Source organism: Abramis brama, assembly GCF_963993115.1.
Source record: "Abramis brama genome assembly, chromosome: 4".
Classification (NCBI taxonomy): domain Eukaryota; kingdom Metazoa; phylum Chordata; class Actinopteri; order Cypriniformes; family Leuciscidae; genus Abramis; species Abramis brama.
This window is the reverse complement of record NC_139966.1, coordinates 15,757,214-15,784,854: the sequence shown is the minus strand read 5'-3', so window position 1 is coordinate 15,784,854 and position 27,641 is coordinate 15,757,214. Positions and strand designations below refer to the sequence as shown.

Here is a 27,641-nt window from a genome sequence, read left to right as displayed (position 1 = left end):
TGGTCCCATATCGCTCTAGATTTTGTCACCGCCCTCCCGCCCTCCAAAGGCATGACGGTTGTTTTAACCGTAGTGGACCGGTTCTCGAAGGCGGCACATTTCATCCCCTTGCCCAAATTACCTTCAGCCAAGGAGACAGCAGTCACAGTCATAGATCACGTCTTTCGGTTACATGGCCTCCCGATGGACGTGGTCTCTGACAGGGGTCCCCAATTCGTATCCAAATTTTGGCGAGAATTTTGTAAGTTACTGGGGGCCACGGTCAGTCTGTCCTCGGACTATCATCCCCAGAGCAATGGCCAGTCTGAACGAGCCAATCAGGACCTCGAGAGAATGTTGCGATGTTTGGTTGCCAAGAATCCGTCGTCCTGGAGCCAACAGCTTTCTATGGTGGAGTACGCCCACAATTCATTACCAGTGTCATCCACGGGCCTTTCGCCATTTAAGTGTAGTTTAGGTTACCAGCCACCAATTTTTCCGAGTCTGGAATCCGAGGTCGCGGTCCCCTCCGCTCACGCATTCGTCCAGAGGTGCCGCCGTACTTGGACTAGAGCCCGTGAGACTCTACTCCAAGCGGGGGGGCGCATGAAGGCCAAGGCCGATCGCCACCGGTCAAAGCCTCCCGTTTACGTCGTGGGTCAAAAAGTGTGGCTTTCTACCAAGAATATTCCGCTCCGCTCCGTGTCTAACAAGTTAGCTCCCAAATTCATTGGCCCGTTTCCTGTCACCAAGATTATTAGTCTGGTGACAGTCCGACTCAAACTCCCTCCTGCGTACAGGAGAATTCACCCCGCCTTCCATGTGTCTAAAGTCAAGCCCGTGTTTTATTCTCACTTTAATCCGCCTGCCCCGGTTCCCCCCCCGCCGCGACTCGTAGATGGGGAACCTACGTATTTGGTACACCGTATTCTGGACTCGAGACGGAGGGGACGCGGATTTCAGTACTTGGTGGACTGGGAGGGTTACGGTCCGGAGGAGAGAAGTTGGGTACCTGCTAGAGACATTCTGGATCACTCCCTTATCGATGATTACAATCGACAGGTAGGGTTGTCTGGGAACGCCAGGAGGCGTTCTTAGGGGAGGGGGTACTGTCACGGTTCATGAATCGGCTGTCTCACGCTGATGTGTCTGCGTGAGTGTAATTGTGTGGGTGTGGTTACTCGTTGTGTTGATTAGTGTCTCCAGCTGTCATCAATCCCAGTTCCCTTTATATGCCCAGTAATTTCCCTCTCATGTTGTCAGATCGTTGTGGTTGTTCCTCGGTGTGTGTCCTGTGCTCGTGCCTCGTCTACAAGGTTCCTCGTCTGGATTTCGTCAGTTCTTCGTGTCGTCTGGATTTCGTCAGTTCTTCGTGTCGTCTGGATGTTCCACGGTTCCTGGGTTTCACTCGTGCACGCTGACCACCGCACCACCACCGGATCGCCATCTCGTCCCTGCTTCAACTGCCACCTGAGTGTTTGTCCCCGACCTGTGTCTCTACATCTGACCACTTATAATAAACTGAGTTTTTACTTGCATCTTGCATCCTCCTGTTATTTCCCCACAGACGAATGTTTTCTGTACAACCAACGATTCGGTGAGTTTCACTCTATTAAAAAGAACCGATGCAGACCAGTACAAATTTGTTTTCCTCTGAGCCGACAGAGAAGAAGTTAACAAACAGCTGCAGGGTTTTGTTAACTAAGTTATCCTCTAAAAAGTTTTCTTTTAGAGATGAAATTTATCCTCTGTTGTTCAGGCAGGGAAGATTAACAGTTACATGTTAATATTGTGTGTATCCTCTTGCTAGAGAAGACCTATCCTCTGTAAGATAGAGAAGATTAGCGTCATGTGCTAATAAGATTGTACCCTCTGTTGTAGACAGTAGAGAGAAGTTTTTAGTGTTTTTGTTTGTGTGGTAACAAAGAAGTCACAAAATGGTTAGAAGGAATGCTAGGCTGATTCCCACGACAGAGAAAGGTGGATTAGCTAGCCCGTTATGGACAGACAATGAGTTTAAGTCTTTGTTAAGAGAGCACATGGACTCAATCGTGACTGAGGAAGTCAGATTGAATTTGACAAAGAAATTTGGCATTGATGCAGACAAAGTATGCTCAATTGAAGATTGTAAGAAATTATTGGGTGCATGTATCAGGAAGAAAAATGTGAAAGGTATTATCTTCTGTCACAGAGAATTTAGCTTATCCATTGCACAAGAACAATCTCAGTGTATTGATAAGTTAAAAGAACAGAACAAACAATTGCAGACTCAAGTGTCCTGTCTTAAAAAGGTGGGCTGTAACAAAGCCTCAACCAAATGTGACTCCGAAAACCAACAGTCAGATGAAACTTATCCTGACTTACAGTCTTTCTATAGTATAGAGAACAGTGTCAATAATGGATTGAAAGATGTTTATGCAGTTGAAGTGTGTGGAGCAAGACAAAAGTCTCAGAACAGGGAAAAAGGGGTTGATCCAATTCGATCTGCAACCCCCATACTGCAGCCACAAGCAGTCAAAACATCTTTAGGTCCTAAAGATATAGAGAGACTATCCCAGAGCTTACCCTCAGCACGCACAAATTTTTCTGAATTTAGAAGAGCATTGATCAGTAAAATGCATCTTTATGACATGTCGTTGGCAGAAGTTACACAGCTGATATCACAAATTCTAACTGAATCTGAATTCAACAGTTTTGAGTCTGCTGTTACTTCTGAACTACAACATGCCAGTAAAGGCGATTTGAGAGAAAGTGTTTTGAAAATCCTAAAGAATATCTTAGGACCCAAAATCGATTGGTCGAAAATTACCAATTGTGTACAGAAGAAGGGTGAAACTGTTTGTGAGTACACAGAACGATTCTGTCAGTCAGCTGCAGCGTACAGTGGAATTGCAGACACTCCAGAGAAGGTGTTAGGTGATAATGGCCCTTTGGTTCGCACATGGTTTCATTGTCTTTTGCCAGAACACAGAAAGGCGTTGCCTTACTTAAACATCACATGGTGTACGAGAACCCTGCAAGACAACTTGGACAGTTTAGTTACTTGGGAAAGAGACTCTGATGTCAAAGTGAGAGTAAGAATTGCAGCAGTTTCTGTTAAGGTCAACTCAGGGAAGCAAAAGAAACGCAAAAGTCCTAGAGAAGCCAGTTGTTCTTACTGTGGCAAGCACGGACATTTTAGAAAAGAATGTAGAAAAAACAAAAATAACTTAAGACAAGTTAACAATGTTATGCAGCTTTTACTACATTTGTTTGCTACTTTGAAGCAACCCCTCCCCTCGTCATTGGACTCGTGGGTAAGCTTTTTGAGGTGTTAACCATTTGGGCTGTGATTGCTTAATCTCCCCAGTAACTTACAACAAAGATGAAAGACTTATTGACTGCCACAGCCTTTGTTTGGGGGACATTCAGTATACTCACAGCCTTAAATGTTATACTGCAGAACATTACAATCAGACACCATCCTCTGTTATGATGTTTATTAGGACTGATGTTTCACTGGAGAATGGAAATGTGCCAATTTTTCTCACACACTGTACAGTGTGCACACAACAGGGACAGAATAGGACACACAGACCAGTACGGAGCCCATGGAAGAACCGAAGTGCAACAGGCCTCGGGGGTCAGCCATGTGGTGAAGATTTCCTCATCCCCCTTCTTATCCCCCCCTCACTGGTCCATAGGTGTCAAATAAATTAAGAAATAGGGAAAGAATGAAACAACAACAGCAGACTCGATACACGATACAAAACGATACAACCCTAGTGTTTGAACAAGTACTGCTCTGTTTTTATTGTTTTTCTTTCTTACTCTGTGCAGATACCAATTGATGGCTGTTCCGAGATCCATATGCAACAACGTCTCACCTGCATATGAAGCCACAACCTCAAGAAGACAACTAGACCCACTGCTGAACGAACTATCACAAAAGAAAAAGAAAAATACACAACGCAGAGACTCATCTACGGGAACTTCAGTCATCCATCAGAGAACTTGAACAAAATACAACAAGACATTCTTGATCTTTCAACAAAATCACACCAGATGACTGAAGATAACTTTTCATGGTTCGGAAACCTGTTAGTATCAAGTGTGTCAACCAACAAATGACTCACGTCCAGCACAAGGAAATAACAGTTCCGACTAGAAAAGACTATTACCCGTAAGGACTTCACAGACCCTAATTGCATGTTATGTTTCTGTGTCAGCATGCAATTACAGATGAACAACACAGATCATGCTATGTGCCTGTAACTATCACACGTTACAAGAATGAAATTGCTATGTGCCTGTAACTTACACAAGATACAAGAATGAACTTGCTATGTGCCTGTAACTTTTTCAAGTTACAAGAATGAACTTTTAAGTGTCTAAATTTGTTTTTTGTGAGAGTTTTTAAGAACTCTCAAAGGGGCAAATGTTGTATTACAAATTTATTAAAATGTTTAATTTAGGTTTACATTGAATTTAGCATGTTAAGGTTAGGTATAAATTATTTTTATTATCAGAGTCTTTTAAGATAAACTGTAAGAGAACGACCTCTTAGTCAGACTTTGGAAGAACTGCAGCCACGTCAACGCGAAGTCCTCAATAAAGAATAACTTCTTAAACGTGATCCCAAAGTCTCCTGGTCTTCGATTCTGAGTTTCCAACAAGGGCAAATCAAACGGGTGTTATAATGCCATTTACACCTAGTAGTAACATGAATGTCACGCAACCATTTAATGCACAGGTAGTTCCAAATCAGTTGAATCACCGTTTTATATTAATATGCTCTTTTAATTTAAGCGCACAGCCACACATGTCACAGAGGCCTATTTAAAAAAAAACTATTTATTCCTGGACAAGTAACTTTTTTTTTTTACAAGTGAATGACCGATTTATTTGTCCAAAGGACAAGGACAAGTACAAGACAAGACTTTTCTTCATGCTGCTATTGTCATACAATGAAAGTATTATATTCCTACTTCCATAGTATGGCAAATTAGTACAAATTAGAAAAGTTTAGCAGGTACAGAATTTTGATGCACATTATCTTATTTTCCCCTCAATGATGGAAGTTTTCATTTTCAGGGGTAATCCTTTACAATGCGTTATTGAACCTTTCCATTGTATAACATTTGTAAGATACATTTGAATCTTGTATGATTTAATATTTATACTCAAAGCACAGCCTAAATAACTTAAGGGTTAACATTTATGGAGTAGCCACACTGTTATTATTAAATGTTTATTAAAAAATAAAATAAATCATAGTAACATCAGTCAATCTGTTCAATTTACAGACGGAGCATGAAGAGACTGGACCACAGGCTGGACCAAAGTGCTAGTTTGGCACCCTCACACTACTTATATTAACACCGTTTCCATTTCATTCAAATGTTGATAGGAAAATATTTGTTGTTGTTGTTGTTTTAAGCTATAATGTAGCATTTCAAATTAGGGCTGCACGATATTTAAGAAAAATGCGATGTGCAATAACTCATTAAATAATGCGATATTTGATACGTGATCCAATAATGCTTAAAGTGTGTAAAATAAATTTAAATTATCTTTAAAATATATTCAAAATTATATAACCTACAGTACATACGTGTTTCACATTCTTTTTGTGACGAAAACATCCCTACAGCTTCTGAAAGTGAACAGCAGTGTAGCATTACTATTTACTGTAGCCATAAGAAGTGTTATTTTAACATCAGTGTAAACCACAGGGTTTAGGTTATCCTACATTAGGTTTATTTAACAACAGAAACTGAATGATCAAATGTAAAAATACAACACTGCTTAGTTTTCACTGTATGAATTAAATATATCCTGATTCTTATTAAAGCTACAAAAGTTATTCAGTCAAGAGCAGTGAGTGATTTTCTCTTTGTCTTTTGTTCACCCCAGTTATTGCAAGCCGTTGCGATATGCATATCGCGATACATTTGCGATAATTCAATCAATTCAGTGCAGCCCTATTTCAAATGTATGATAATCATATGAAATGTTCACCTTTTTGATTTGCTGTAAAAGTGTGCACTTATAATTCACATGGTTGTGTTAAAGGGATAGTTCGCCCAAAAATGATATTTAAGCCATGATTTACTCACCCTAAAGCCGTTCGAGATGCATACGTCAATCTTTTTTCAGACGAACACATTTTCAGTTATTTTAGAAAATGTCTTAGATCTTTCAGTGGTTATAATGTGAAGCTTTAATCAAGAGAGAATCAAGTTCTCTTTCAGCCTGAAGTTGTACGAACACTAACACGCAATTATGCCAAAATGTCTGTTTTGTCGAGTATCCTCATAAGAGCAGACTGAGCAGTCTTAAATTAGTTAAATAAAGTTTTAAATGAACGTAAAGAATTGTGAGAGAATGAGACCTGCATGAGATCCGCATCTCTGTCAGCAGCGGCTGGTTTTAAAGGGACAGCAGCCAATAAAGCTTTCTGTCAGTAAAGTTAATCACAGAACAAAGGGAACAGAGAAAAACACTCACTGCTCTTGACTAAAGAACTTTTGTAACTTTAATAAAGATTAATCTACATATAATTTAAATTCATGCAGTCCAGACTGTTTGATAACTTTATTCAATTTCTGTATATTTCCTGCCTGTTAGACACATATTTTAAATATACTGGCTTTATTGTGTTTCTACATTAATTTGGAGATTAACTGTGAAGTTATAACATTATAAAATATATTACAAACGTTATATAAAAACGTTAAAAACGTTTTTAATGGTGATTCATCGTGATTTATCACAGAAAAAAAAGTGTGATTAATCTAGTTAATTTTTGCAATGATATTCATGTTTATTTTTATTGAATATTATGTATTTATTTAAGTTAATATATGCGCAATTGTATTCGAGAAAAATCATTGTCAAATAAACTCAAAGGTCTTCACTATAACCCCAAAATGATGACATAAATATATTACTATTGTACAATAGAATGTACTTCTCAATAATAATAATAATACAATTTATTTCAACATTATTTAAGGAATATAATTTTTATATATTTTTTTTATAATTTTTGTCTGTTTGTAATTATAGTAAATCTCTGTTGTACTTGTGCCAAAATATAAAACAAAAAAAGTTATTTTCATTTGATTACATTTTAAAACACTAGTTAAAATGTTAGTTTTATGCATTCATTTGATTACCACCGTTTTTGATAATATTAAATCATAAAAAGAAAAATTAATTTTCTGAATAAAATACATTTGGGTAACACTTTAGAATAATGGTCCGTAGTTAACAAGTAGCTATGCAGGAGGTAACAGGTAGTACTGCATTAACACCGAACTTAATACTATTAACTTAATATTGCTTCCATATTAGTTAATATTTACAGACAAAAATTATAAAAAATTACAAACAGACAGTCTCTTTGTGGAAACCAGTTTATGAATATTATATCCCCCCAAATACATTAGCTACAGGTTGAGATTGTGACTACTACTCTTACCAAAGGATGGACGTATGTTCTCTGTTTATTTCAAACTTAAACATAGGATAATACTAATAATGATAATTTGTTTAAAATTTTAAATAATTAGGAAGTGATGCTGACACTCATGACACTTTATGTTACAGTAGCCACCTGAGGAGGACTTCTCTTTAGGATATGAATATAAACATTGATGTTCTCTTGTCAAAAACAATTTACATCCTTAATGAAGAAATTGGTTGCATTTATGTTGCGATAAGCGCAAAACCACATCTTCCAGATTACAGTGTTTGTTAGAATATTACTAGTGCCTCACAGAAATGTTTGTCTGTACAGTATGTGTCAAATATAAAATTAAATAACTTGTATTACTTGTGAAAAACATGTTAACTCCTCACTAATTACTCAAGCGTTACTTTTTCATCCCGCAGGAACTACTAGTGATTCACTAGTAGTATAATAGTGAAGTGTTTAAAAACTCTAAGTGTTATAAAGTGTTTTTAAAATAATGGGCCACATCACTAGTAGTTCCTGCGGGATGACAAGGTAACATTTGAGTAATTAGTGAGGAGTTAAAGGGATAGTTCACTTTGAAATTAAATTTTGGTATGTTTTAGCTTACCCCAAGGGCATCCAAGATGTAGGTGTCTTTGTTTCCGCAGTAGTTTCAATTTTGATATTTTTAGAAAACGAACAGTATTTATATCGTTTTTACCTCTTGTACACGCGAGAGATCACTTCCGGCACTTGCGCAAACTAAGCCAGAACGCATGCACACGTCACACACCAGGAAGCGCGCGCACCCTCAGATCACTTGGACGTGGTTGTGTACAAGAGGTAAAAACGATATAAATACTGTTCGTTTTCTCACACAAACCGCTCGTTTCGTGTCTTAGGCCATCAATGTGTACTTACAATGGGGAATTGTTTAATTTGGACTCTGTGCATGCTCTTTCAGATAGTGACCATAGACCTGCATTATAGGACTGACAGACAAGAACGGTTTGACCTAAAAATATCAAAATTGAAACTACTGTGGAAAAGAAAAAACCCCTACATCTTGGATGCCCTTGGGGTAAGCTAAAACATACCAAAATTTAATTTCAAAGTGAACTATCCCTTTAACATGTTTTTCACAAGTAATACAAGTTATTTAATTATCAAATACCTACCAAGGAACTACCTTTGTACTAAATTAGCTATTACTTACTGCTTAGTTAATATTGCTTCCATATTAGTTAATAGTATTAAGTTCGGTGTTAATGCAGTACTACCCAGGGCTCCAGACTGCGACCAAATGGTCGCATTTTGCGACCAAAATTTGAGAGTGTGCGACTGAATTTTACATCCAGTCGCACATGTGCGACCAGTCATTTTTTTATGTTAAACGTGGAAGGGGCGCGTCAATGAATCCGGAATGTGTAGCAGGCCAATGATGACGAGTGTGAGAAGAATAGGGAATGGCCACTGTAACTGGCTAATGTGTGGAGGCCGGGGGAGGGTCCTAGAGATAATCGAGCGCGCTACCGCGCGTAAACGTCTGTTGGAAGGAAACAGACAACGGAGACAAATATCAATGTCACAGACACAGTCGGATGATGATTCAGAGTCAGAGGTTTGTGAGGTGATAAAGTCCCGAACCCACCATTTTCCCAGAACTGCGGGGAACACGAAGTTTGCAGACAGTGCAGGCACTTCGCAGTTTAAACACAATACGCTAGTTAGACACAATCTCAGCCTCAAGCATAGAGTGACATGTTAATAAATGAAAACAAAATGAAAGCGGAAAAAACTGCGCTACTCATTTTTGCTTCACAGACCGTTTAATAGTTCGAACCAATAATAGACAGCGCAGAGCTTCTCTCGCCAGTCGCGGGCGGATCTCGATCACGCAAAACCGTTACATCGTTGAGATCCAGTGAAGAAATCCATTGAGTTCGCGACAGAATTAATAACATTGCTGCGAGATCCAGTGAGAAACATTCAAATTCGACGCAGAATTCTCTGTTATAAACTATATCAGATCAAACAGCACTGACGTGGAAACCAGGAGAAACATTGTGCCATGAACGAACAAGTTATAGAAGGCTTTAAGTCCACAGATCAGCAACATTCACCATGGATTTAATGTAGTAACACTAACTGTAACTATGGTTATAACAGTAGCCTACACATATCTTTTTCCAGCACTTGAAAACTATAATATCATATTTAAATGTTATTTTTAATGTGTTGACCAAATCATTTTTTGTTCATCCATTGTCCCTATTTATAAAACTAAAAGTTTCAAGAAGTAGGAAATCTCAAAATACAAAAAAAAAAAAGATTAAATTACTATAGTAAACATAGAGGACGCTTCTTGGCTATTTTCACTCCCTAATAGCTATTTTGTCACTCATTTTGCTTTTGAATTAATATTAAGACATTATGAATGGTAATAATTAAAGTTAACTGTATCTATACACCTCAAATTAAGCTCAATGCTTTATCATCCCACAGTGCTACCAAATACTTTCTGTAGAACTTAGTGCTTCTGCCCTCAAATGTTAGTCTGGAGCCCTGCGAACTTAAAATAAAACTGCACATTGTAATTTCTGTACGTTAAATCTATTTATTATCAAAGCATTTGTCAGTAATACAGTTATGTGGGGGGAAAATATGAATAATTGCATTGCAAGGTCATTTAAGGTGTGCCCCTAAATTTTCTGCTTGCGCTCCTAAAATTTTAAGTCAGGGGCTACAGCGCTCCTAATAAAAATTTAGTCTGGAGCCCTGCTACCTATTACCTCCTGCATAGCTACTTGTTAACTACGGACCGTTATTCTAAAGTGTTACCTATATTTCATAGGACTATATAATAATAATAATAATAATGATAATAATAATAATAATTGTTTAATACTGTATACTGTTATATTACCTGAGACTGTTATCATACCATGAAAATCTCATGCCATTACAGCCCTAGTGTGTGTTTGTGTGTACACATATGTAAGGTTTTCTATGTGTAGTTTCCAACCACTGAGCCATCATAGGAGGACTGTGCAGCCAGTTCTGAGTAACAGCTTTTTTGTCTGCTACCTCCAGCTGGTACGCACTCCTATAAATGTAGAAGATAAAGATATATTCACTCTTTCTGTCCAGCTCCTGTTGAATCCTTTGTTCACGTTCCTGACGTCTTCTCTCCTCCTCTTGCCGTCTCTGTTTTTCATCTTCTTCAATTTTTCCTATTGAAGGATATCATCAGACAACATGGGATTAGAAACAATGTACAGATTCAACTTTATCATTTTATGGGTTACTTAATTTGCACATGCAAAAGTTATACGCTATCACTCAGCTCTAAACACGTGCTGCTGTCACAGATGAACATTAGTGATGTCTGTATTGTTTGTATTAACTGCACAATTGAGACTGTATTGGAATGGCTTTATCTTTTTATCTCTACTACTTTTATTGATTTTTATATTAACAAAGGTAGCACATGTCTCACTCTTTCTCTTGGACATTTTTTGGAGTCACCCACTGGAGGTAGGTACTTATTAACCCTCTGGGGTCTCGGAGCGCTCTGCTGGATTTTTTCCTCATGACAGCAGAAATAACTTAAAATACTCCGTCATGTTTGGCCATACAGATAAGTGTGAAACATTATTATAAACTGTTAAAGGGTTAGTTCACCCAAAAATGAAAATTCTGTCAGTAATCACTCACCCTCATGCTGTTCCAACCCCGTAAGGGACACAAATTAAGATATTTTTTATTAAATCTGAGAGCTGGATCACTTTATGAGAGCCACTGAGAGCCATATGTCTTTATTTTTTATTTATTTATCTCACATCATGTTGCTATAATACGTATTTGCTTGTCAGTTGGGATCAGGAAAATGTAGATTCAAACTAGGGTCAGTCGCGTCAAAGAATGAAACAACTGGAACCTGTTCTTACTCGCTGTGTCAATTTTTTGTTCTATTAGTGTAAATAGCCTTTGCCAGCAAGATGGGATATTTGCACTTAGTTTATGTAAAATTAAACTGAATGTGCAATTAATAATGGGCTCTTCAGTTTGTCTGTCTTGCATGATCGCTATCTTTATCATGTTCTACAGAGGAGAAAAGGCTTAATGTAAAATATTATTTGTCTCCTTAAATTATAGTGTCATTGTTTTGGTAGTGAATTGGGCATAAGACAAGACGAGTGTGATAAAAAAAATTGCTGGTTTCTTGTCATTGTTTTTTACCACACTACAACATGCATTTTACATGGACGTAAAGCAGAGCATATAATAAAACTCAGCGCTATACAGTAGTAATGAGAGATATTTTATCCATGATCGAACTAGCATGTTAAATGTAATAATACTGTTAATAACAGAATCATGAATATTTTATCGGCATGAGCGCAGAATAATACTTGAACAATAAACTTGAATATGCTATGTCTCGCCCATGTGTATTGTGCTCCGCCGCCTCCGTATGTGACATGACTGCCCCCTACTGATCATGTATTTGCTGTGCCAGAGCATCCCACCTGACCACGCGTAACCTCTTTTTCTTTCGACACGCATTCTCAAAGGCCACATCTGTAGCTGAATGAACACACAGCCATGCTCCAAAATCTAGTGGAAAGCCGTCCCAGAAGAGTGGAGCTTATTATAACAGCAAAGGGGAAATAATTCTGGAATGGGACATTCAACAAGCTCATATGGGTGTGCACATACTTTTGGCTGTATAGTGTATTGCATTAACTGAAATACTTGCAGAAACTTACCATAGTTGGGACAGTAATGAGTGCCACCCTCAGAGGTGCAGTGCATCTGAATCTGGGAACGGTCGTAGGTTTCTCTTAAGATGAAAGAGGTGTCGCCTTTATGGGTGTTAAACTCGTACTTAAAACTGTTCCATGAGTTATGATCATATCTGACGTAGATATAGCGATGGATTAACTTTTTCTCCTCATATTCTGCTCTGCTGTAAGGACTGACACGAGTAAACTGAGGAGCAGAATTATACATCAGTTTCCATCAGAAAAGCAATAAATAAAATGACATGCAAAGAACAGTATTACATTGTTGTGAGTAGTGTTGTCAAAAGACCCGGTACTTCGGTACCAAGTCGGTACTAATTTTTTTTTAAACGTCACGGTACCAGGTTTTCTCAAACCCGGTACTTGATGCGCGTGCATGCCCGAAGCGCGTGCAGTTGCGTCCTCTTCATAAAAGCGCTGATGGCGATCGGCGGTGCTGCTGCTGATGTGGTGCTGATGTTTTTGCGCGTGCAGATACGTTATTTCAAATGGCGCGCGGCAAGCGCGCTCATAATAGAAGCGGCGCGCTCGCTTTTCCATGCGCGTTCATGGATGCATAGCAACGACAGACGCCACGGGAGTACAAACGCTTGTGCGAACTGCGCTCTCCATGACGACGAGGAAGTGTGACATAGGCCTATTAATTGATTTCTAGCCCTTGCATTAGCTTTACTACTAGATATATTTATGGAGATGAGAAATAAAAAGCCGTCATTAATATCAGTCCGTCAGAAAAGCAGTTCTAGTCTTATTCTTGGCTGGATAACTCTTAGCAGGTTTAAAAAGCCCTTTTAAAGTTAAATATGAATACAGTTTTGGATTAAATAAAAGTATAGTCAAGTCAAATAAAACATATTTTATCTCCCGTATAGTTTGGTAATGCTACAATAAGATACCATTCATTAACATCACTTAATGCGTTATCTAACATAACACATTGAGTGAACAATATATTTTTACAACATTAATTAATGTTTGTGAATGTTATTTAATACAAACACTTGATTGGTCATGTTTGTTCACTTCATTTATTGTGCATTAAATAATGTTAACAGAAATAATGTTAACTTTTGATTTTAAAAATGTATTTTTAAATTAACCCCTAAAGGAGAATAATTGCGACAGTATATAACTATTGTTTTTTTGTTAGGTCATTTTATCTAATGTTATCTAACAAATGGAATCTTATTGTAAAGTGTTTTTAATACTACAGTTTCCATCTTTGTAACTGTGATATACACTTTAATATAATTATGTAAATTTAATCTAAATTAAGCTTTGGTACCGAAATTGGTACCGAGAACCGTGGATTTTCACTGGTATCGGTACCGAATACTGAAATTTTGGTACCGTGACAACACTAGTTGTGAGATATTATTTCATGCTCTCAGTTGTTATCTGGTTAATCAGAGGACATGCTAAATATGGAAAAAATAACTAAGAAACAGAATTTTGAATACTTAATTGCATAAATAATCTGGTGTAGTGAATGCAAAAGTTCTCACCCCTCTGTCCTGGGTGGCGTAGTGCCAGGTATAAGGAGTCTCATTGACGACTGAAACCTTGGCCCCCATTATTCAGGATATTCTGTTACAGTAAAACAAGAAACACTAGTCAGTATTTAACAGTTATGCAAGGTACGATAAAAAACAGCAACAATTGGAATTGCATTCATTATAGCTAAATTTATTGAAGTAAAAAAAAAAAAAAAAAAAAAAAAAAACACACAAAACACAACCTGATATCATTCCTGTGCAGAGAAGTCGATGTCTGTGAGAAAAATGAAGCAGCTCCTGAAGTCTGATGCTCTTTATAAACTGACTATCAGAATGTGAAGGGGGCTGAGCTTAGGACTACTTAAGACACACACACACACACACACACACACACACACACACACACACACACACATATATATATATATATATATATATATATATATATATATATATATATATATATATATATATAAAGATTTTTAATGTTTTTGAAAGAAGTCTCTTCTGCTCACCAAGGATGCATTTATTTAATTAAAAATACAAAAAACAGTAATATTGTCAAATATTATTCCAATGTAAATCAGCTGTTTTCTATGTGAATATATAGTAAAGTATAATTTATATCCTGTGATCAGCATCATTACTCCAGTCTTCAGAGTCACATGATCCTTCAGAAATCATTCTAATATGATGATTTGATGCTCAAGAAACATTTATGATTACTATTATTATTATTATCAATGTTGAAAACATTTTGTTTTTTCAGGATTCTGATTTTGTTTACCCAAAAGTTTGGGCTCAGTAATAAAAAAAATGTTTTGGAAAGAAATTAAAGAAATTAATACTTTTATTCAGCAAGGATGCATTAAATTGTTTAAAAGTGACAGTAAAGGTATTTATAGTGTTACAAAATATTTAGTTTGAAACGGGAAACCTGAAACAGGCGCACAAAATACAGCTTTAGAAAGCACATTGGAAAGGAGACAGAAACAAACTAAAATTATATCGAAATTTCTGTTTTGTCAGGTAAAGTCATAACCACAGTTGTAAATGTGTTAAAAAGTGTTAAATGAATATAAACAGTTGTGTTGATTAACTGCAGATACAGAAATTATTCAAGAAATTATACCAAAAAATCAGTTATCATACACTATATTCTTAACAAGAACCCAGGAGTTAAATATTATCACTGGCAACTTTAAGTATGTGTTTTGTACTTTAAACAATGTATGAGATAAGTTAATCTTAAATGTTCCTAAGCTTATCCCCCTTTGGACTTATTTATGAGGTTATCACAAAATTTCTCACATATACATGTCCTAAACACAGTTGTATATTTCCAATTCCAACTTTCTTTCACACTTCCTCTTTTTGTGTGCATGATAGGGAAACACCAGAATTTATAGAAAACAGGAAGATGAAAAAAAGAGAAGTCTCTGAGAGAAAATCAAAGAGAAAGATCAGGGTTTTCAGGGAGTTCAGAGAGAGTTCAGTATGAGAACATGCACTATAATGTAAATAAATTTAATTATTTCTTAAATGAATATTTTCTAAAAAGCTGTTTTTGTGCTTCCCCACTGATGAATGTGCTCTTCAGAAAGTTCTCACATCGCTTTGATCTGCAGTTCGGCTTTTTCTTTTGAGTAGTTTTATTAATGTCTTTGTCTTGTTTTACAATTCAAATTTTACTCTTTAACATATAAGTTTGGTATCAGATAATATTTTAAATGTATTTATACCATTGTCTGTCTGATTCGATTGGCTGATTGGCTGGAAGGTGTGCGATAAAACAGTTTAAAGCACATGTAGTTCCAAGTCAGATCATCACCTTTCCATATGAATGCACTGCTTTAAATGAAGCACACACTGCAACAACAAAAAAAACAAAAAAACAAAAACAACTTTTTCTTACATAGTTTTTTTTTCTTTTCTTTTTTTTCTCAGTCCTAATATCTAAAAATTATTTTAAAAAGATACATTTACTAGATAAGATATTATGTCTTTGTGGCAAGCAGGCCAGAGAGCTGTGGGAATGGAACGAGCATCTCTCTGAGTGCCACACTGGTCTTGAGTCACACAGAGGAGCTCTGGAAGGATAAAAGGAGGAGTGACGACAGTGAAGGACGAGAGAGGACCAGGCCTGGGACCAACACAAGCTCATTGGAAAAACATTCCTATGGCAACATTTTTGCAGAATACGTACCAATACGTACATATCACTGCAGTTTCTAAAAGACATGAAAACTAGAGGCAGTGAAACAGCTAACACTTTTAATCATTTTCACACACAATGATGATTACCGGGCCAGATAATGGATTAATAAAGACTTGTTTTCAATTATGTTATGACCTCAAAACACGTTTTACCATAGTGCATGATTTGTAAACGAATATATATTTTGGAGTTTGCATCACTTAACCAGCTCCATATGTTTTACTGACTCATTAAGCTTGCCTGATAGCTCAGCTGGTACAGAATTGTACTTGTGATGCGAAGAGCTCGGGTAATAACCCTGTGAAAGACGAGTCACTATATATGAGGGCTCAAAGTTAAAATACAAGCTGTAATGCCATGGTTATGATTATGTTTTTATGTCACATTTGCTTTTGTTAACACTATCTGGTAGGTTTAGGGTAAATTATCAGCCAATGGTTTAAGAAAAATAATCGATGGTCTTAAAGTCCCCCTGTAGTCAATAATTTTATCCCTTAAATCTCATCTTTGATCACTAAAATGACATATTTAAATGTTTTTTCTTTGAATTTTTTTTTCATGCCTTAAAATAGCAGAATGTAACTCGACACCATTGCCTCATTTAGTATATGTGGTTCTATGAATATGCAAATGAGCCCCGCCTCCACTCACTCACTCAGCTCAGAGATCCACTCGTTGACGATCACACGATGATCTGATTGGTTACAAGGTAGTTTGTGACGTCAGAAACACCAGCGATTTCAAATCGTGTTTTTGAGACCGTCTTTGATTCACTGCAATTTTAAGGAGAAAATACTCAGAAAAGGTATTGACTTATGAATTTACACATGGTTTGTCTTAAAGCATATTACAAATAACATTAAAAACTTGATTTTCACCACACCAGGATTTTATCTACTATGTACTTACATCACAGTACATATGCTGCTATTAAGGTGGATACAGGTATGGTTAGGGGCAGGTTTGGTGGTATGGGTAGGTTTAAGGATGGGTTGAGGTGTAAGGGAAAACTCAACACTGGTAATTATAGATGTAAAACAAGGAAAACAAGATGTCCATCACTCGCACAGAGATCGGCGATCGCTCTGAGCACACAGAAACAGGAACACAGAAACTTCTTGTCAACACTGCCTTGCAAATTTTATTAGTCATATTGCTTCATTACTGAATTGATTACTACTGAATACATTATACTTCTCAGCAAGGAGGGGGTTACATTGCTGGTTTTTAAATAATTAAACTTACAGCTTTGTTGTTTGTAGTTTGAAATGCTGAACAGAGGTAGGTGATTCACACATGCATCTCTCGATAATTAATTTGAATAAATGCTATAATTCACTCATTCAAATAAATGTAATCTTTCTGCACTGCTTCATCTCTGTGTCTGATGTAAAGTGGGCAGAATGCTAGATCTGAGTCGAAATAACGATAACAACTGTAATTTTTACCCTTCTGGTTAAATATTGTGCTGCAAACATCAATAACTGCTTTAAATTGTTTAAAACTGGCAAATGAACATGGTATAAGCGAGACCATTTTAATGCACTCTGCTTCGCACCTAATGTTTCTTTGCCTGCACGTCGTGCATTATAATAGTTTAATCCACCCCTTATTTCACACATTAAAACCGATGTAAACACCCTGAGATAAGCCTTAGATGATTCACTCTGATCCAGACTCTGGGTGAATCTCAGGTTTCTAGGTCAAGGAGGAGGAAGCTGTAAAGCAACTCGTTACAGTTTTCTGCCACAGTTTAACTTTACTGGCTGCATTAATATTTTAATTTTGTACCATGCCAATGTCCAGTACACAATATTGGAGCAACACTGGTCCTGGAAGCCTGTCGACAAAGGAGTGGTAGATAGAAGATAAATACAGATACAATTCAAAAATTAAACTCCTATATATCACTAAAATTAAACAGGAAGTCGCTTACAGATTCTCAGTCACACTTCTAAACAACATGAAGCCTTCACTTTCGGGTCAAGAATTTGTCAAAAACTCAATTGCCATTGAGAACCACCGACCACACAAGGGATTTGAATCAGAAAAGGAACGAAAACTCAGGAACTGTAAAAGAAAATAAGAGAAGTGTAAATAAAAACAGTGCATTTTTGCTTCCAGATCAGCAAAAGAAAGAAGAGAAAGCAGTTACCAAAGCAGCGTATTTAAAAACTAAGTAAAAAATATTCCCTGTGAATTATTTTTTTCCAATTGTAAAAGGTTTTTATTCATTATTCAATGTATATTTTATTATTTTCTTGAAAAGGTACATTCAGTTTTATTGGCAAAATCAAAAAGTCTAGACAAGTATGAAGTATTCAAATATTTTAACAAAAAAAAGAAAACAAATGTGTTTAAGACACAGAACCTATGAAACAACTATGGTTTTAAAGGCGCAGGGCAAGGAGTTTTCAAAAAGTTTTTAACCAAGTAGCCTTTGTTACTAGAAACACAGGTTTCATTTCGCTTTAGCAAAAGAGCTACGTATCTTGCACTGTTCAGAGAGAGACGTCCTCACCCTCCAGCGACAAAACTGTGGGTCGATCATGAACGATTAATTTTGAACAAATCTTTCACATCAGGAGTATTGAGTTAGAGTTAAGAGTTACTCAAAGAGTTCATTTTTTGACACCACACATGTACAACATCCTTTCCGTTATGAATGAAAAGACCCAGAAGGTGAACTAATCAATTCTGTTTCCTGTGCACAAGACTCGGCAGTATAGAATTCCGATACAGGAAACAGAATTTATTAGTTCACCTCCCAAGTCTTCTGGTCCGTGTCGTTCTTTCTTTAGCCACAGGCTTTTGAAGGAGGTGGATTAACAATCCTTATTTTTATATTATATAATGAATTGGTCATCATAGTTTTCTTAAATCCAGTGTATCTATTCTGGCATTTCTGTTACAGGCATTGTCTGCATTTGGTATCTGAGAGGTGACTGAGGGTCTGACCATGCCAGGATTGCGGTAACAGTGTTTAGCTCGGCTTCCAGATAATAAATATGTGTTTGTTTTGTAATTATTTAGTTTGCTCACTCAAGAGTCATATTTTGTAGAAAGAGAATGGTCAGTTTGGCATTTAATCTTTGTCTAAGTTCAATAACACACTACATGTCCCCACAAACACCTATGCATACTTCCCAGGTGAAAAAGACGTAGTATTAAATTAAATTCAAATAGTATGTTCATAATACATTTGTATTTCCAACACGCTTATTTGAAATGCATTAAAAAATATATTGAATTACATTTTAATATATTTAAAAAAAAAGTATACTAGAAGTATATTGGTAATAAATATATGCTTAGTTACACTTTTAAGAAATATGCTAAACACAAACTTACTTTTAGTGAAGTTTTAGTGTATTTACAGAAAACATACTTATGTTACTCTTACTTTAAAGTATATTTTATGTGTACTTTGTGTAAGAACGTAGCAAAATGATTAAGCTTTTAGTGTGTTTAAAATATATGTACTTTATAAACGCTTAGGCCTACTGCAATATATTTTAAATATTTATATATAATTTGAAAAAAGAAATTTACATTTACAATGTAGCAACTTATAATGTATTATAAACATTTGGCAACTATTATGAAGCATTGCAATAAGCATACCTAAAATGAATATGTTGTTCACTTTAACTTTTTTGTACTTGTAAAAGGCTACTTAATGGGCTGTTGTCCATTACATGATAAGTTTGTACTACTGAAATTCCCACAAGGAATTTATTATATCACATTACAGTATATTATTTGAAATGCATCATAAATAAATTTTCCAAAGATTTAAAAAAAAGTTTTTACTTGTTTAAATTCAAACAAAATGCATAACACGATTGACTAATCCTGATTGGTTCCAGAGCCGTTGAACGGTTGTGATTGGTTCTTATGATAATGAGCTCGCACCTCACTCAGAGCTTCCATTTATCAGATATACTGTGCGTGTATATGTTACTTGAATGTGTTTAGATTTAGAAGTCTAAATTTAAACTGTTAAATTATATAGAGCAATCGTGTCTCTCCAGAGGACTTGGAGAAAACCACACGATTCATATGGATTAGTTGATGTTTTTTTGCAATGAGCCTTTTGAAAACGTAGTGTTATTTTATTTTTTTACCCAGCTTCGTCAAGTTTGCATGGTGTGTGACTTTTTGAACCTCATTATTTTGTGATTCTAGCTAAGATTTCTATTAAATTAACGTCACTTGTCTGTGCCAGTCGTATTTTTTAAACAAAGTGTAACAGCACATCTTTTTCAGCTAACTTGCATTCAATTTAACCAATCAGAGCCAAGCTTTTCAAGTCTAAATCGAAGCAGACACGAAGAGATGAAGATATTGTCCTCAGAAGTTACTGGAAAGCTTTATTTGCTGTTTACATAAATAAATTGCTCACTGTTTACTTTTGTCCTAGGTGGATAGGGCTGCTATGCATTTGCTAATATGACTAACACGTGGAATATGACGTTAACCACTCTAATTTCTAGCAACTTCAGCACTGGGTATATGGGACATTCTACCAGAAACGTACATTATCTGTCCTTGAACTGTTACAGTGAATAAATAGTATTTCATCCCCCAAAAAATTCTAAAACTGACTGATGGTTGATTTCTGTGAGTTGTTCTGTAAATTAATATGTCATTCATTAGGTTCTCAGATATTTTTTTCTTTATTAAAAACACTTTTGAAAATTACAAATCCTGTCCTTGTCCTCAGCCATATTGGAGCTACATCTTTCATAGTTTTGTTATGTTAAAAACTGTTATTTAGAAAAAAAACTCCATGAATAACAAGTTTAACTTGTTTTCATTCACATCAATTGATTAAAAACGTGAAATTATACATAAATTCTACAAATAAATACTATTTTGCAACTGTCCCCATGGTTTCGGTCAGTCCTGTCACTTTACTAACTCTACATAAAATGTGTGCAATACGCCTTTAAGGGTATGACTCAGAGGAAGTGACATCATTTGACAGAGGTGAAGCTGACACTGATCAAGGGTAAGTTCTCTCATTGAATTGTATGATTTTAAACTTGTTTTGTTTTTTTTTTGTTTTTTTTAGGAGGATGAGCTAAAGGGTCAGGCCCCGCCACAGGAAAACATCCCAGAATATAATGAATTATTTTTAAATCCAAAACATGTCTAAAAATGTTACTGAAATTCCTTGTTTGCATGTTAACAGTTTTTATGCTATCATGCTAGCAGGCTGAGTAATAGCAGTTTAAAATGGCCGACCGTCAGGCCCTATCACGTCCGGTCCTGTCACACTCACATCCCTTGTGACAGGGCCTGACAGTCCTGTGACACGGCCTTACAAATGAATGGCATTGTTCTTTTTTATTACCTTTATTGCATATAATATGTATTTAATGCATGCCATAGTAAAACATTGAAGCTTTTTATGCTCATTGTCTTTTTTTTTTTTTTTAACCTAGGCCTATGTAGCACTGCTTTTAAGGGTTGCAATTTGTATATTAATGATATTTCAGTACATAAATAGATATAATTGTAATTTATATTAGCTTTTAGTAACGATTACTAATTATTCCAATTCATACAGGTTGCAGTTAGATGGCTCCAGTTAGTGCAGCTGAGAGAGGCAATGTCGGGCACGACTAAATGCAGACCCTGAGAGTAAGGAGAAACGTCTTCAGAAAGAAAGGGAGAGATGGAGCCAGAAAAATTAAAGAAAGAAAAGTATTCACGAGTTGAATGAGCGAGACCAAAAAAATAGGCGCAAATTATGGAGAGAGCAACAGAAAACCTCTAGGGATAAGAGAAAGGCTGCTGTTCCAGGGCTAGGGCCAGGGCCTTCAAGTTTAGAAAGGGCTACCATCACAGTACCACTTCATATTACAGCTTGGTAATAACAAGGTGATAGTATGTGTGATGAATATTTGCAGGCAAAAGAGAGAGGGATGGAAGCAATCCAAGAAAGAGAGGAAGAAGCTCCAGGACAAAGTGAAAGAGCTACAAGAAGCCTTAGCAGCTGAAAAAAGATTAAAACAGCGATATAAAAGAAGGTTCCAACAGGTGTTGACGAGATCAGGGTTGTATGACTGTTTATACTTGTGTATTTTTATCTCAGGGTGCATTTTTTCTCCTCTGTTCTCTTTGTATACCTCCAAAACATGTGTACTTCTAGTGGTGTTATGAGGCTCATCTCCTGGAATGTTAAAGGGCTGAATTCTCCTTAAAGCATAATACGATTCTTAATCAGGGTCTGACATTAAGCAGTCGTGTGGTTGTCCTTGGAACAAGGAAATTTGTCATTCACCTGTCAGAGAAAAAAAGTTACTTGTCTGGAGAGAAAAAAATGACACTTCAATTGAGGTGTAAATATAATTATTTCTTGTAGTTATAGAAAATGTTAGCGCATATAGTAGTGTATACATTCACGTTTGAGTGTATATCACATTCAGTCCAGCACTTCTGTATCTTTAGTGTCACTGTACATATGTCTTGATTCCCAGGGGTTAAACCCTTGTCGATGTCGTCTTTGGCTGCTTGTCCACCACCTCTCTACTGTCAGTCCGGCTTTAAAGGAACACGCCAAATTTTTGGGACTTTAGCTTATTCACCGTATCCCCCAGAGTTAGATAAGTCCATACATAACCTTCTCATAGTCACAGCATGATCACATGAGACACAGCCATCTAATAACTGTATACATACTGGGAACTATATTCTCAGAAGGTGAAGCACTGCTACTTGGGCGGAGTGATTTGTTCGCAGCACCTGAGAAGCCTCGTGGTGAGGAGCAGAGAGTTCGCTTGTGCCTAATGTTATTTGTACACACTGTGACTATACAAATCACAACATGTAAATAGGAAAATGTTGGCGTTATTTTGTCACTTGCAGTACAGTTTTGGAGCAGTACGCTAGCTGGAGCTGTTTACCTCCAGTCTTTGTGCTAAGCTAGGCTAGTGGTAGGTGCGTCAGCGGTAGGATAAAATGTATTGGGAAGCACTGATACTTACATGTTTTTAAAATATTTTAATACGTACTTTAATAAGTTCTGTAGCTATACAATGTATATGCTGAACTGCACAGTTTTTTAATGCTGCATTTTGCAAAGGTTTAAGTGCAGAAAATCACCCTTCAGATAAATAACAAGAGGTGATGAGGAAGAGAGTCAGGACTTGGAAGAGACAGAGGATGTTGAAGACACAGAGGAAGACCATGAGAGAATAAATACATACATTATGAAGAATATAGAAGAGGGAAGATTCAGAGCAGATAGAAGAAGAACAGAGATGAAGTGGAGAGATAGAAGCAGAGAGACCTGTGGAGGAAGAAAGAGAGAGAGGGAGATAAAAGTGACAACAATACTGAACAGACAAAGGGGGTGAAGAAACAGACTGATAAAGCAGAGATTATTTCACTTGAGATGGAGGAAATGAAAGAGAGGAGATGGAGAGAAGAGAGAATATCGAATGAGGAAGTCATATGAAAGCAGAAGTAAGTAAAAGAAGATGAGGAAAAGCCAGTACATAAGGAACAATGTGAACTTATGCACTAGGACTAATGCCAAAAACTGACATGTTCGGTTTCTTTTATTTTTTTCTTCACAGCAAATCAGCTGTCAACATGATTGCAAAAAAGATAGATCTGGATATAAAGGGTTATATAATACAGTTTAGCTTTAGCATTGCTTAACTTTAACATGTTGTCATCCATTTGGAAAGTTCCTATGATACTGATATTTAAATGTATTGCTTTAAAATTTGAACTATCGGACATTCTCTGTTCAATTGAGTAATTCTTTTTTAAACCAAATTTTATTTTTTAAGCCGAACTTATCGTAACACTAGAGGCAGAACATTTTTGCTGTGCTCTAGTTAAGTGTGCATGATGATGTTGACTAAAGGAGACAATAGAACCACTTCATTGTCAGGAGGCTTATGTCTTTGTACATTTTATAATGAGTGATTTTTTGAGTGAGGAAAAGAGCAGAAAAGATACCAAGCAAGTGTCTCAGAGCTGGCAAAAGCTATGTAAAGAGTGACTGTTTCATCTCCCATAGTAAGACACAACGTGCAGAAGTGAAATGTATGATCCTTGTCCACACCGGATCTACTGTACTAACTGTAGCCAAAGAGCAATAAACTCACGAAGGCTGATGGAAACACATTTACCGAATAAATTCCTCGATGTATGTCACAGGGTAAGCCTGTGACTATGCACAGACTGAACACGCACACACACGCACATTTCGCACATACACCGGCATCATGTTAACACAGTCTGTTTGCCGGCATTGACAATCATGTATACACGGACTTGTGTAACATTTGATGGAATTGTGTGTTTAAAGCCTGGTGTGTTGTGGTGTATTATGTCCTGTATGTTGGTATTACCTGGTTTACGTGAGTTATGGGGAATCAGTGGCTGTAACATCATAGATTTGTTGTCTTATGTACAGAAATAAATCACCCCACCACTATTTTTTGGTTTATATGGTTTATTAAGAACAGTTTTAAGAATGACACAAATATACTTACTACATTTGACGAGTCATTTGTCAAACCTGCTCAGTTAAAAATCCGGTCTATTTATACATGGTGTTCGCGCCATCTTGGTAGTGCGTCCGTGTGTGTGACGTCATCGGAGGTTCCATCCATCATAGCTGTACAAAAGAAATGTTTCATGAGTTATTTGTTTTATTATTTATGTGTGTATTTAATCTGTGATGTGTATCTGAAGATATGAGTTGTTGTATTTATTATTGTTATTATTACTTATATATGTGATTTATGTGAAACACATTTACCTTTTCAAGTGGTACGTCCCAGGGGGAGGGAGGAGTCAGGCCTATAAAACGGCTCCAGAAATGTAGTATGAGGGTGGGAAGTGCTGTTTGTGTCGTGCGGCTGCACGTACAGCACTCTTGAACCTGACCAACGGCTTCCTCTGTCACTTTGGGCCTCCATCCGCTACTGCTATCTTAACAATGCACATCAAAATAATCATGTGATTTTGCGTGATGGGATGGCATGACTGGACGAACCAGATGACTGATCTCATTGCACAGCGTCTGAAACACTTGAGCAAAGTCTGTCCTTAAAATGGTTCAGTATAATTACCTCCCAGAACCATCTGTGTTCCCAAACAGCAGCATCAGCCTCAGAAATTAACTTTATTGTGTTTCGTCTGTGCACTCTGAGACACAAGTCATTTATTATACAAGAAAATTATTATATACAGTGGCTTCTCCTACTTTTCTTAGTGATATTTAATGCCAGTTTATCAGGAAGTGATGATTTTGTTATCTTGACTCACCGGATGGAAACGGATGCAAATGTTTTATGCGATATTCCAATTTTGCTCATATTCCATAGACTGTAAAAAAAAAAATATGGACTTAGTGTCTGTGACGTCACCCGTAGTGTTTCTGAAGAGCATTTTTGAAGCCCAAAGTAGGCGGATCCGGCCGTCGCCATCTTGGCAGCGCGTCACTCCTGGATAACAGAAACTGTGCAGCGAGGCGGATTAGCTGAGGTGACGTGACCCTAACACACAGCAGACAAACGGCTAGTAGTGACAGCAGCGGCAATCCACCTGTCACTCAAGTGGACATGCCCATAATTATGCAGAACTTTAAGACTTAATATAATTTAAATGGATGAGTTATAAAAAAATTCACAGTTGTCATGAAGGGCAAAATTATCTATATAGACCAAAAGCACTTTTTTGCACCAGGCTGTAAACATGTTTTTTTTTCTGCTGTTAAGTTGGGCATTTTAACATGGGGGTCTAATTCGCTCAGCGAGTTACTCTGGCATCGAGTAATGATGCTCATTAACTATACCCTTGTATCCGAGCTGCACCAATCACATCGGGTTATCTGATATAGGCGGGCCAGAGGCGAGCTAAACAGATGACGACAGCGCTGTGACGTCAAAGTCATTAGTAAACATTGCAAGATGGCTATGGATGAACACCAGTTGTTTGAAACGGCTTTGGCCGCTACAATGAACGAGTTAGACTTGGCTTTTTATCTAAAAGAGGAACAGAAGACGGCGCTCGAATCGTTCCTTTGCAAGAAGGGCGTTTTTGCTGTTTTGCCGACCGGATACAGTAAGAATCTAATCTAGCAGTTAGCTCCGCTGGTAGCTAAGCGAATGGGGCTTGTTGTGATTGGTCATAGTGTTATCCAATTGCGTGCAGTGAGATTTTCAAATGCATGCTTGGTGCCGCCCCTCGAGCTGGCTGATTTTCATTACTCAATGCCAGAACCTTAATCTTTCGGATTTGAGTCTGGATTTCCAGGCTAGGGGGTCTATGGGATTGACTCTCTTTTGCAGCCTGTCTCTAGCGGCCAGTCAATGAATTGCAGTTTAATTCACTTCCATATTGGTTTCAAGGGAGAGACAGGAAGATTGCCGCTTTGCATATTCGCAACTTTGGATGTAAACATAGCTAATGGTGTCATGAATTCACACATTCATTTGTGTGATGTAGTACAAAAACTCGAAACAGAAGATGTTACCCTCTCCTCATCCCGTGTTGTTGGGCATCTTTTCAAGCCACTACAATATTCACTCTCTCAAGGTGGAAAAACCTTCTGTGGACGAGTATTTCACCCTGCCTTAACACTCTTGAACACATGTGGGAGATTCTGTAGAGACGAGCTGAGCAACACCCCGCATTAAAGATCAGGGCATTTAAAGAGGTCGTCCTCCAGGAGTTAAACAGGACAGATGTGACAGTTTGTCATTGTATACTCAATGCCAAGAAGGGACGGAGGACATACAAAGAACTGGACTATTACACATTTGTTGAATTTAATCAAGGGTTTACTCATTTCTGCAACCATATATTTAAAATAAAATTGCCTAATTTACTTATTTTACATATAGTAGTCGCACATTTCTCTGTTTTTATTAGGAGAATTTTACATTTTGCATTTGTTCAGAGGGGATGTATTAATTTATGCTGAATACTGATAAAGAAGTTGACCTATCTGTAACATTATTGTAACCAAAAGAGACTGACTAGAGTTTTTAAATGTTTAACACTGGAGGCAAACGTGTTGTGTTTGTAGGGTAATGTTGTTTTCTTTGTGCTTTTGAAATCTTCAGTTTACAGTAATAGTCCCAAAAGTTTAATAAATTAAGGGAAACCAGTCCAAAGATTTGTATGAAGTTAACATAAAAGAGCTGCCTATTTCAATAACTGATAAGCACGCACTTTAAAAACGATAGAGGCAGATACCTAACCTGCATAATCAATGCAAAAATTACCTTACAGAAAATAACAAGAAAATCAATTCAAGACACCAAGTTTTATTGCACAAAAAAGAACTGCCACAGAACTTGCCAGGAAGAATATGAGTTAAAATGTTTTTTAAAAGCTGCATTAGAATACAAAATCCTGACATAAAATCCATCCTTCACTAAGTGTGCCATTCATTTAAAATTAATATCAAACAATCTGTTAGAACTGTGCTTTAAAACACAGCACAATGTGATTTACTTACAATCACCACTTTAATTTATGACCCACAATGTCACACTTACTCTGTAATTACATGGAACAAGAGTATATTTCCCCAGTATTAAAGGAACCGTATGTAAGAAATGTGTTTCAATTAATCATAAAATGGCCCTGATATGTCACTAGACATTAAGAAATCATGTTCATTTCAAATATTTATATCACTGAGAACAGTAGTCCGGCCA

At 36.9% G+C, this 27,641-nt stretch overlaps 1 protein-coding gene across 1 annotated transcript in view; it reads right to left on the bottom strand.

The window, feature by feature from the left end:
• Window positions 1–13,997, bottom strand: part of LOC311080619 (uncharacterized protein) — a 44,623-nt gene extending 30,626 nt beyond the window's left edge. The window contains exons 1-4 of the mRNA XM_084110667.1: window positions 13,967–13,997; window positions 13,734–13,815; window positions 12,193–12,415; window positions 10,558–10,653 (exon numbers count right to left, since the gene is read on the bottom strand). Coding sequence (XP_083966793.1) covers window positions 10,558–10,653; window positions 12,193–12,415; window positions 13,734–13,802 — 388 coding nt within the window. The 5' untranslated portion in view covers window positions 13,803–13,815; window positions 13,967–13,997. The remainder of the gene's footprint in view (window positions 1–10,557; window positions 10,654–12,192; window positions 12,416–13,733; window positions 13,816–13,966) is intronic.
• Window positions 13,998–27,641: the final 13,644 nt, after the last annotated feature.